This window comes from Diorhabda carinulata, chromosome 5 (genome assembly GCF_026250575.1).
Source record: "Diorhabda carinulata isolate Delta chromosome 5, icDioCari1.1, whole genome shotgun sequence".
NCBI classification, from domain to species: domain Eukaryota; kingdom Metazoa; phylum Arthropoda; class Insecta; order Coleoptera; family Chrysomelidae; genus Diorhabda; species Diorhabda carinulata.
Window position 1 is genome coordinate 4,854,897 of NC_079464.1, and position 12,635 is coordinate 4,867,531.

Genomic DNA, 12,635 nt, shown 5'->3' on the forward strand with positions numbered 1-12,635 from the left:
ATTTAGTTTAAGCAAAAAAATAATTGAAAGACTTCAGAAAAACTGTCGGAAAAAAAGTAAAACATAACTAAAACGTAACAATTGAGAGGAATTGGATAGCTGTGAGCCCAATCCTTTATATTACTTGCGAATAATGCTTCTGATACTTTGAATTTCCTTAAAATACACCGTTTTGTTCAAATTTAACTATCCCCATGAGTTATCTATGACATTACTGACACCCTGACTGCTAGAGACTCATTTTATATACACTATCACCTTCTATAATCTTCGATTTCCTGACAATCTCTAATTTGCCGTAAGCAAATATTGTCAAAAATGATATATATAAAAGCGGTCACAATATAATAAATAATTTAGAGTCAAGGTATCGCCTTACAGATCTAAAAAATAATATAATGAGAGTTAATTAAAGCACGCCTGTGGTAATGCGGATATTACCGTCCGCCATATGCAACCATCATCCTAGGCATCTAACTTTTGTTTACTGTCCCTTCCTAATACTTTTAATATATTAGTTCACAACTTCAATAGAAATATCAATTTATTCATCTCATTCTCCATTTATAATAATAATAATTAAGTTTTATCGTATTTCGATTATAATATCAAATTTATTATATCCATATAACCAAAACTGAATAATTTCAAGGTCAAGGTTCATTACGCATTCGCTATTTTCGCGATTAATCATCGATCTCACTATTTCTATACTTTAAAAATGGTATAACCTTCTTTTTATGCAACACATAATACTTCTACGTATTGTATCATACTTCGCGTAGCTTAAATATTATTTGAAAAAGAAACACTTTCAGTTTTATCATATATTTGTTACAATATTGTTATCTTGTATCAAAAAAAATACGAGGGAGTTTACAATCTTAATAATATTTACATTTTCAAAACTTACAAAAATAAACGATGAAATACATAAATACAGGTAAAGAATACGATATTGAACGTGTTGGAAACGGCGCTACTAGTTTCCATTATTCCAAAAGCGACAACATCGGACGGTTCTTGATCATTCAAATAAACTACTTTCCTCGCGTGATTTGCAATAACAAAATTAAAGGTACTATTAAACACCGGTACAAGGTTTGTAGTTAGAGATATCGGTCGATAGAATGAGTAAGAATCACTCGAGATGCTCGTGTTCACTGATATTCTTTTAAATTTAGTGGTAAGTCCCACGTTGTGTTTACCGCAAGTACTTATATCAGAAGTGGCGCAACCAATCAAAGAACATATTTTATGGGTTTTTTTACTACCTAATATTCCAATGGGGCCGGTGTAAGCCATAATTCTGAAAGGAAAAAATAATTTATAACCACAAATAAAAAAATATTTTGTACAACAATAACCATTCAAAAAATAAAAAGTAGAAGAAGAATCGTGGTTAATAACGTTCGGACTGATTCGTTAGAAATAAATTTTTATTTTAAAAACTGTTTCTACGTTAAGATTAGGTTGCGGCGTTGCCAGATTTTAAAAAGTATCACACATTCTACGGAATACTGAAATATTATAAATATAATTACCTATAGACTTCCTCTGAGTTGACAGGTGCATAAGATACGTTAACCGAGAATTGGCAACAGAAACCCTTGTGGCAAACTTCTTTACTAACATTCAATCGAGATATGTTTAAAGTTTTGAATGAATATTTATCATAATCGAAGAATCTACTGGCGTTGTATGTATCTAAATGATTGGCAACGTTGTTATCCAAATTTTCGAATCCTCTTAATTTCGTTCCTTCTCCCTGCAAAATAACATACTGTATACTGTTACGAACAAGTTCGCAAAATGGTTCCCTAGGCCGGCTCTGTCCAGCTATTATGGAATTTTAAACATTCACATTATTTATAAATGGCGGAAGCGCTTTTGATGTTTCCTTTTAGAACTTTTTATTATAGGTTTATTTACATTATTTTTTTTAAATAAAACTTCGAAAAGAAGCCACTGCAATATTTTGGTTATTCACTTGATTGTTTTTTGGTTATAATTTAGACACTGCGAATACAAGGGACATAAATAAATTTCTGAACAAATTTGAAACAAGCGCATATACGAGGGTTGCTACTTGAGTTTCGAGATAGACAAAAACAAATATTTTTAATTGGATATGACTTTACTTTTGCATACGTTTAAACCAATTATCGATTTTTGTTTTGTGTGATATAAACTTACTAAAACTCTCATATCCGGAGTATTTTTAACAGTAGCTATCAATAATTTACTTCCGGCGTTTCCTGAGATGTAATAAGCAAATGCAGTACCATCTGCCCCCCATATCCCACTACCACCTATTCCTACTTCTGGGATATCCAAACCAGCCGCCAAAAGATTTATTCTATTGGCAATTGCGTATCCGGATTGCGTTGTTAATGCTGAAATTTAAATTATTATTTACTGTAAATCGTAATAGAAAAAATTATATTTAGTATAAACAATATCTTGTTCCTTATGCCGGACCTGTCCAAAAATATGCTATCCAAGAGTATGAATAAATTTTATTATATACGAGCAAAATTATAGCGTGGCAACAATGTTAAACATCCGTCATTTGTCTTTCAAAACTCATACAAAACGTAAATAAAACATAGATAAGATAGAGAGAGAGGGAGATATAAGAGTTTGTTTTAAGTGGCGACTGGTAGAAAGAGAAAGAACATCGGTATATCACTTTCTATTTATCTCTATTCTGATTGAATCAAAATGACGTCAAAGTGCCGATTGTCCCCTAGTTTAATTTCACTTATATCCCTTTCTCTCTATCTTTGATATTTTCTCCATAAAATTAAATTGAATAGCATGGAATAAAGGAAATTTGTTCGTTTTGTATGTACAATTAGAAGGTATTAGTTCTATTCGACGTAATTTAATTTATTTACCCTCCAAATATAATCATTGGATACATAAATATTGAAATAGTTTAAAATATTTGTTAAAAGAAGGGTTATGTTTACCAAATATGAAGAAATCGATAATCACACATCTATTTTAGATAAAATAATATAAGAAAGTTAAAAGTACTAATTTTTTTGTTTTTGTCTACTTACAATGAAAGTAAGGTAAAAATGATGACCAAGAAGTTGGATACACGACATCAGTTACGTTTTTAGAAAGTATAGTTTTCGAAGGATTACTGAAAAAGATGTCCTGACTGGAAAATACACCAAACGTGATACCAAAATCAGTAATGAATGTTGTTTGATTTTGGTCAGGATTTCCTGGTGTTAATTGAGGTTCAGACGAAAGATTTATTTTTCGATATCTGAAATTATAGTTATATTTTAAAATTTCATCAAAATTTAGAATTTATAATGCTTAACAATTATCTATAGCATTCTGAAACTCCTCAAAATTAGTGGCTCTTAAACATTTTTTAATTATATTCTGAAACTATTTAGAATGCTCTTCGAGGTTTGCTACTAAGTTTCGGAATATGGCAACACTGATGTGAATATGTCAAATCTGCGTTGTTATCATGAAGTTTGACATTTTTAATGGTGAATAGAGAAAGTTGAGTAGCAATCCTCGTAAAATTACACCGAAAAATTTATCTAAAATTATCTGGGAAGATTTAAATTGTTTTAAAATAGTTTAGAACTATATTTAATGACGTGGAATGTTCCAGAAATAATATGTATGATGAAACAAGTATAAATATTAGTTTGAAGTACTTACTTAGCAACTATTTTTCCATTTTTATCAAATACAAGGTTAGTACTATAATACAATGTTTTATTGGATTCGTCTATCACTTTTTCTAATAAATTCGTTACAACATATATTCCATTACCACGAGCCGCGTTCGATAGTTTTTGTAACCACTAAAAAACAAAGCAGGTTCACAAAACTAGTTATACTAAGCACTAGAATGTGTAAAAATGGTTATTTAATTGTAGAACAATCTAAAGTATGTTGAAATCATTTAAAATGTGCCAAAATTATCTAATACGTTCCAAAAATGTCCAAAATGATATGGAATTCTTCGAAACGATTTCAGGAAGCATCAGATTAATTGAGAATGTTTAAAAACAACTTTTACTATTAGAGAGTATTCTGGAAGTGTCGAAAATATTTCAAATACATCTCTTTAATGCAATGTACAATGTCTTAGATGACCAAAAAACATAATATTGCGATCTAGAATGCTCTAGAGTGACTCGGAACATTCTAAAATGATATAGAATACTTTAAGATTATTCTAGAATGTTTAAGACTGATTGAGAATGTTTTAAATGATCTGTAGCATTCTAAATATATATTTAAAATTATATACTCAATATTATGCAATATCCTAGAAGATCTAAAATTATATTAAAAGATTTAGAATACTCTAGGTTAACCCGAAACTTTTTAAAATTATATATAATTGTCTAGAATATTCTAAAATGACCTAAAACGTTCCAAAATGACTTAGAGGGCTTCAAAATTAATCTAGAATATATGAGATCGAATCCAGAGTGCTTTTGAACGAGTTTGAGTGGTCTTTACTGTTGGAGGGTATTCTATAAGGCTCTAAAATAATATTAAATGATCTAGAATATTTTAAAATGACTCAAAACGTTCTAAAATGATATAGAATGCTTCAAAATTAGTTTAGAATGTATAATATCGAATATAGAGTGCTTTTAAACGAGTTGAGGTGACCCTTACTGCCATAGGGTATTCTGTAATACTTTAAAATTAGAATGAATGATCTAGAATCCTCTTGAATGACCTAGAACGTTTCAAAATAGTATAGAATGCTTCAAAATCAGTCTAGAATGTATAAGATTGAATCGAGAGTGCTTTTGAACGAGTTGAGGTGACCCTTATTGCCATAGGGTATTCTGTAGTACTTTAAAATTAGAATGAATGATCTAGAATCCTCTTGAATGACCTAGAACGTTTCAAAATAGTATAGAATGCTTCAAAATCAGTCTAGAATGTATAAGATTGAATCGAGAGTGCTTTTGAACGAGTTGAGGTGACCCTTATTGCCATAGGGTATTCTGTAATACTTTAAAATTAGAATGAATGGTCTAGAATCCTCTTGAATGACCTAGAACGTTTCAAAATAGTATAGAATGCTTCAAAATCAGTCTAGAATGTATAAGATTGAATCGAGAGTGCTTTTAAACGAGTTGAGGTGACCCTTACTGCCATAGGGTATTCTGTAATACTTTAAAATTAGAATGAATGATCTAGAATCCTCTTGAATGACCTAGAACGTTTCAAAATAGTATAGAATGCTTCAAAATCAGTCTAGAATGTATAAGATCGAATATAGAGTGATTTTGAACAAGTTGATGTGACCCTTACTGCCATAGGGTATTCTGTAATACTTTAAAATTAGAATGAATGATCTAGAATCCTCTTGAATGACCTAGAACGTTTCAAAATAGTACAGAATGCTTCAAAATCAGTCTAGAATGTATAAGATTGAATCGAGAGTGCTTTTGAACGAGTTGAGGTGACCCTTACTGCCATAGGGTATTCTGTAATACTTTAAAATTAGAAAGAATGATCTAGAATCCTCTTGAATGACCTAGAACGTTTCAAAATAGTATAGAATGCTTCAAAATCAGTCTAGAATGTATAAGATTGAATCGAGAGTGCTTTTAAACGAGTTGAGGTGACCCTTACTGCCATAGGGTATTCTGTAATACTTTAAAATTAGAATGAATGATCTAGAATCCTCTTGAATGACCTAGAACGTTTCAAAATAGTATAGAATGCTTCAAAATCAGTCTAGAATGTATAAGATTGAATCGAGAGTGCTTTTGAACGAGTTGAGGTGACCCTTATTGCCATAGGGTATTCTGTAGTACTTTAAAATTAGAAAGAATGATCTAGAATCCTCTTGAATGACCTAGAACGTTTCAAAATAGTATAGAATGCTTCAAAATCAGTCTAGAATGTATAATATCGAATATAGAGTGCTTTTAAATGAGTTGAGGTGACCCTTACTGCCATAGGGTATTCTGTAATACTTTAAAATTAGAATGAATGAACTAGAATCCTCTTGAATGACCTAGAACGTTTCAAAATAGTATAGAATGCTTCAAAATTAGTCTAGAATGTATAAGATCGAATATAGAGTGCTTTCTAAAACGATTTGAAATGATATAGAATACTTCAAAATTAATCAAAGTTGTCCTTACTAGTGTAGAATTCTTTAGAAGGCTCTGGCATAGAATCAAATTATCTAGAATGCTCTAAAGTCACTTGAAACGTATCATAATGATCGAGAGTGTTTTGAAACGAGCTGGAAATGATTTAGAATACTTCTATAAAGTATTAGATTGATTGAAAGTGATTTAAAATGATCTGAAAATATTAAAATTACAATTTTATTAATGTCTTGTTTTTATTCATATAAATTGAAAAAATGGAGGTTAAAAATGTTTACTATTTAAATGAAGCAGTAAAAAAATTAAAATTCTTGCTCCCACATACTCACATAATTTTCGAAATCGGTGTCGTTACCAACATTAGGAATTTGAATTGCATATCCAGTTGTATCATTAACGATTCCAGTCAAACCGTATTCAGGAAAAACTATAATTTGTACGTAACTTTCCTGAAATTGATTAAATGAAATGAAATAATCACTTTTTCCCAGTAAAACTAATCCAATAATGGAAAAAATGATTACCTTAGCTTTTTCTATATACCAAACGTATTGAGCTAAATTTTGTTCCACAGTTTCGTTTACAGAGCTCAGAATAATCGGTTGATATTCGACAACGGCTGCTATATAATCCTGAAAAAAGCATTCGAGTCATGGGAATGTTGAATAACAAATAACTTATATATATAAAAATAAAATCTAATGGTTGTTATACACGTTACGGTTCGCCGGCACAGATAACCTCTCCGGTAAACCTCCCGATTTCCATTCGATTATCCCGTGTCCTCCCGGGACACGAATATTCCTGAATTTGGAAGTTAAACAGTAAAAATTTGACAGGATAATTGATTTTTTGCTACCGAATCGAAATCACTTTGAACAATCTGCGCTCTAGAGGGAACTAGGTGCTTGTCATTAGGCCCAGTTCTTGAGAATGCTTTTACATAGTTGTTCCAGAAGTTTACTATCTAACCCTGGGCGTGGGAGCTTGTTCAAGTGTTGATATTTTTGAGTTGATAGGTTGCAAACATTTTTTTCGAAATTTTGAGGCCCCATAACTCCTCATGGACATAACTTGGTAGATACTTTGGACTCTGTATCGTCTTTTATGAGGGACACTCTACATCGTCTTTTATGAGGACACTCTGTATATTTATTTTTAAGACGTTTTCATTTCATCTCGTGTTTCTACATTATTTATATAATTACTCATATTATACAAATATGACACAATTCTCGTCATCAACATTTCAGAGTAAATGATAAAACAATTCAATAAACTGATAAAATATTAAAAGAATTTGGATCATTATATTTCAGATAATACGAAAAAAAAAGAGAATATCCAATTCGGTATCTTTCTGTTATACAAGGAAATCCAGAATTCCGTTCAATTACCACGAAATTATAGGAGTTAGATCTGACAACACTGCATTGTGTAATTAAGTCTCTACCATTGCGCAATTTAGCAAAATGTCAAAATCAGGTGATGTCCATCTAAAAAATGGCCGACGTGGGGTTAACATATGCTTGGCTTTGTTATTTTTTTTTTCGAACTATATGCATGTAAGTGGTAAATTTAGTCTGAAAAGTAAAAATATTGGAAAGTGGTTTAAAATGGACAGGATTCTGACTAAAGCCTTTTTCTATCCAATGAAAAGGTATCAACTCCAAAGTTTTAAGATAAGCTAACAGGAGAAAGTCGATTGTTTACCCCACGACCGCCATTTTGATGAATAACAATCTTAAATTATTGCAATGGGCATTTGGTGGTGAAAGTGTTTAACCAGAAACTGTGTTTCGCAGATACATCGAAGATGAGGATGAAACACGTGCTGGTAAAACCTCTTCTTTAGTTTCGAATTGAAACATTGAGAGAATAAGACACGTGATGGAAAAATATCCAAGTTGTTAATGAAACGATTGGGCAACTCATGGTGTTAGATCCGCAACAGTGGCCGGCGTTATATATCGATTTGTTTCTTTGTGATTTTTTTCTAAGAGGTTTTTTGAAAACTCGTGTTTATGTTCACTATCAAAGGATCTTTCAAGATTTAAAGACATCCAGAAAGAAATTGGAAACACAACGTGTTCAAAAATAAAGGGGAAGTTATGCCGTCGCAGCCTGTATATTCCTTTGGATATTTTTAATAACTCCATAAAAATGATAAAAATTTCCATATTTTTTTGGTAGGTCTAGAAATTTCCATACAATTTACATATATTAAGATTTTGGCAGACAGTTCGAAAAGCAACGGTTTTAACATTCAAAAGATGGGTTTAAAGTGAGGTTATGGGTGTAAAACGACATCAGTGTTGCAAGATAACGCATAATTATCAGAATTAACACGAAAAATGTCTTATTTCTTCGTTAGGTCGCAAAATTTTCTGATAATGCCCTTATTTTACGACATTGGCAGACAGTTCGAGAAGCAACGGTTTTAACATTCAAAAGATGGGTTTAAAGTGAGGTTATGGGTGTAAAACGACATCAGTGTTGCAAGATAACGCATAATTATCAGAATTAACACGAAAAATGTCTTATTTCTTCGTTAGGTCGCAAAATTTTCTGATAATGCCCTTATTTTACGACATTGGCAGACAGTTTGAAAAGCAACGGTTTTAACATCCAAAAGATGGGTTTAAAGTGAGGTTATGGGTGTAAAACGGCATCAGTGTTGCAAGATAACGCATAATTATCAGAATTAACACGAAAAATGTCTTATTTCTTCGTTAGGTCGTAAAATTTTCTGATAATGCCCTTATTTTACGATTTTGGCAGACAGTTCGAGAAGCAACGGTTTTAACATCCAAAAGATGGGTTTAAAGTGAGGTTATGGGTGTAAAACGACATCAGTGTTGCAAGATAACGCATAATTATCAGAATTAACACGTAAAATGTCTTTTTTCTTCGTTAGGTCGCAAAATTTTCAGATAATGCCCTTATTTTACGACATTGGCAGACAGTTTGAAAAGCAACGGTTTTAACATCCAAAAGATGGGTTTAAAGTGAGGTTATGGGTGTAAAACGGCATCAGTGTTGCAAGATAACGCATAATTATCTGAATTAACACGTAAAATGTCTTTTTTCTTCGTTAGGTCGCAAAATTTTCAGATAATGCCCTTATTTTACGACATTGGCAGACAGTTTGAAAAGCAACGGTTTTAACATCCAAAAGATGGGTTTAAAGTGAGGTTATGGGTGTAAAACGGCATCAGTGTTGCAAGATAACGCATAATTATCAGAATTAACACGAAAAATGTCTTATTTCTTCGTTAGGTCGCAAAATTTTCTGATAATGCCCTTATTTTACGACATTGGCAGACAGTTTGAAAAGCAACGGTTTTAACATCCAAAAGATGGGTTTAAAGTGAGGTTATGGGTGTAAAACGGCATCAGTGTTGCAAGATAACGCATAATTATCAGAATTAACACGAAAAATGTCTTATTTCTTCGTTAGGTCGTAAAATTTTCTGATAATGCCCTTATTTTACGACATTGGCAGACAGTTTGAAAAGCAACGGTTTTAACATCCAAAAGATGGGTTTAAAGTGAGGTTATGGGTGTAAAACGGCATCAGTGTTGCAAGATAACGCATAATTATCAGAATTAACACGAAAAATGTCTTATTTCTTCGTTAGGTCGTAAAATTTTCTGATAATGCCCTTATTTTACGATTTTGGCAGACAGTTCGAGAAGCAACGGTTTTAACATCCAAAAGATGGGTTTAAAGTGAGGTTATGGGTGTAAAACGACATCAGTGTTGCAAGATAACGCATAATTATCAGAATTAACACGTAAAATGTCTTTTTTCTTCGTTAGGTCGCAAAATTTTCAGATAATGCCCTTATTTTACGACATTGGCAGACAGTTTGAAAAGCAACGGTTTTAACATCCAAAAGATGGGTTTAAAGTGAGGTTATGGGTGTAAAACGGCATCAGTGTTGCAAGATAACGCATAATTATCTGAATTAACACGTAAAATGTCTTTTTTCTTCGTTAGGTCGCAAAATTTTCAGATAATGCCCTTATTTTACGACATTGGCAGACAGTTTGAAAAGCAACGGTTTTAACATCCAAAAGATGGGTTTAAAGTGAGGTTATGGGTGTAAAACGGCATCAGTGTTGCAAGATAACGCATAATTATCAGAATTAACACGAAAAATGTCTTATTTCTTCGTTAGGTCGCAAAATTTTCAGATAATACTCTTATTTTACGATTTTGGCAGACAGTTCGAGAAGCAACGGTTTTAACATCCAAAAGATGGGTTTAAAGTGAGGTTATGGGTGTAAAACGGCATCAGTGTTGCAAGATAACGCATAATTATCTGAATTAACACGTAAAATGTCTTTTTTCTTCGTTAGGTCGCAAAATTTTCAGATAATGCCCTTATTTTACGATTTTGGCAGACAGTTCGAGAAGCAACGGTTTTAACATCCAAAAGATGGGTTTAAAGTGAGGTTATGGGTGTAAAACGGCATCAGTGTTGCAAGATAACGCATAATTATCTGAATTAACACGTAAAATGTCTTATTTCTTCGTTAGGTCGCAAAATTTTCAGATAATACTCTTATTTTACGATTTTGGCAGACAGTTCGAGAAGCAACGGTTTTAACATCCAAAAGATGGGTTTAAAGTGAGGTTATGGGTGTAAAACGGCATCAGTGTTGCAAGATAACGCATAATTATCTGAATTAACACGTAAAATGTCTTATTTCTTCGTTAGGTCGCAAAATTTTCAGATAATACTCTTATTTTACGATTTTGGCAGACAGTTCGAGAAGCAACGGTTTTAACATCCAAAAGATGGGTTTAAAGTGAGGTTATGGGTGTAAAACGACATCAGTGTTGCAAGATAACGCATAATTATCAGAATTAACACGTAAAATGTCTTTTTTCTTCGTTAGGTCGCAAAATTTTCAGATAATACTCTTATTTTACGATTTTGGCAGACAGTTCGAGAAGCAACGGTTTTAACATCCAAAAGATGGGTTTAAAGTGAGGTTATGGGTGTAAAACGGCATCATTGTTGCAAGATAACGCATAATTATCAGAATTAACACGTAAAATGTCTTTTTTCTTCGTTAGGTCGCAAAATTTTCAGATAATACTCTTATTTTACGATTTTGGCAGACAGTTCGAGAAGCAACGGTTTTAACATCCAAAAGATGGGTTTAAAGTGAGGTTATGGGTGTAAAACGGCATCAGTGTTGCAAGATAACGCATAATTATCTGAATTAACACGTAAAATGTCTTTTTTCTTCGTTAGGTCGCAAAATTTTCAGATAATACTCTTATTTTACGATTTTGGCAGACAGTTCGAGAAGCAACGGTTTTAACATCCAAAAGATGGGTTTAAAGTGAGGTTATGGGTGTAAAACGGCATCAGTGTTGCAAGATAACGCATAATTATCAGAATTAACACGAAAAATGTCTTTTTTCTTCGTTAGGTCGCAAAATTTTCTGATATTGCCCTTATTTTACGACATTGGCAGACAGTTTGAAAAGCAACGGTTTTAACATCCAAAAAGTATTAAACTGTGTTGCCAAATGCCACGTAATTGTGAGATGTTAATATAATTTTCATCGGAAGATCGAAAACTTTTCAAACGACACTCGTAAATACAGCAGTCATACAGAAAATGGATGACAATGAGGTGATGCAATAATATAATTGAATTAATTTGTTTATTACGATGAATATTTAAATAAAAAAAAACAGTTAATCGTATTTTATTGTAATTACTAATTAGAACTCACCCCTTTTACATATTGAATTACTGTAAGTACAAAGAAACAAACTAAATGGACTTTTCCCACTGCCATGGTTACTTATCACTGCTGCAATTCAACACGGTATCTATTCTATCTGCTAAAAATCGTTATCATTACTTTATTATCAATAAACACACACCCTAAATGTATTACTTTTTTTTTTCTCTCTAGATAAGTTGAAAGTATAAATATACGCGAGATTTTACTGGCAAGTTTTTTATTTACTGTATTTATAAACTGTTGAAGTGTTTGTATAAGATATCGATATTTGAAAAGTTTCGTTGTACTTAAAACGGGAATATGTGCGGCACTATATCTTCCATAAAAAATTTCGATACATCGTAATTTATACACAAAAAACCAGAGGCGGCTCGTACGCAATTAAATCATTTATACTCAACTCAATGGGCCTTATAGGTACAAGGCTTGGAGTGGCTCTATTTTCCTCCATCTATTTCTGTTCATGGCTGCTCCACGCCAGTTCTTTATTCCTATTCTTTCTAAGTCTTCTCTACATGCTTCTATTCAATTTTCCCGTGGTCGCCCTCTTTTCCTTTTGCTCCTTGTCGCCTTAACAAGGATCTTTTCACCCAACTATCTTCCTCCATTCTGGCTACATGTTCCAGCTTGACCAAACAGTACTTTGATCACTGCGTTCGTTCTTCTTTTCGTACGAAAATCCTCCTTGGAACCTTCCACTCCCATATGTTTATTTTGCTCTTGAAATA

The 12,635-nt window shown here is 32.2% G+C and overlaps 1 protein-coding gene across 2 annotated transcripts; it reads right to left on the reverse strand.

Moving 5' to 3' along the window:
* Positions 1-812: 812 nt before the first annotated feature.
* On the reverse strand, positions 813-12,106 carry LOC130894385 (vanin-like protein 1). Of its 2 annotated transcripts, XM_057801202.1 has the most exons (9): positions 12,061-12,106; positions 11,893-12,004; positions 6,656-6,763; positions 6,461-6,580; positions 3,697-3,842; positions 3,069-3,283; positions 2,197-2,396; positions 1,545-1,768; positions 813-1,309 (listed from the first exon to the last, which is right to left on the reverse strand). In XM_057801202.1, the coding sequence occupies exons 2-9, from the start codon at positions 11,956-11,958 to the stop codon at positions 910-912; spliced, it is 1,479 nt and encodes a 492-aa protein (XP_057657185.1). In that variant the 5' UTR covers positions 11,959-12,004; positions 12,061-12,106; the 3' UTR covers positions 813-909. The 2 variants fall into 2 exon arrangements, with proteins under 2 accessions (XP_057657185.1, XP_057657186.1); XM_057801203.1 differs by lacking the exon at positions 12,061-12,106 and having other exon boundaries at positions 11,893-12,013.
* Positions 12,107-12,635: the final 529 nt, after the last annotated feature.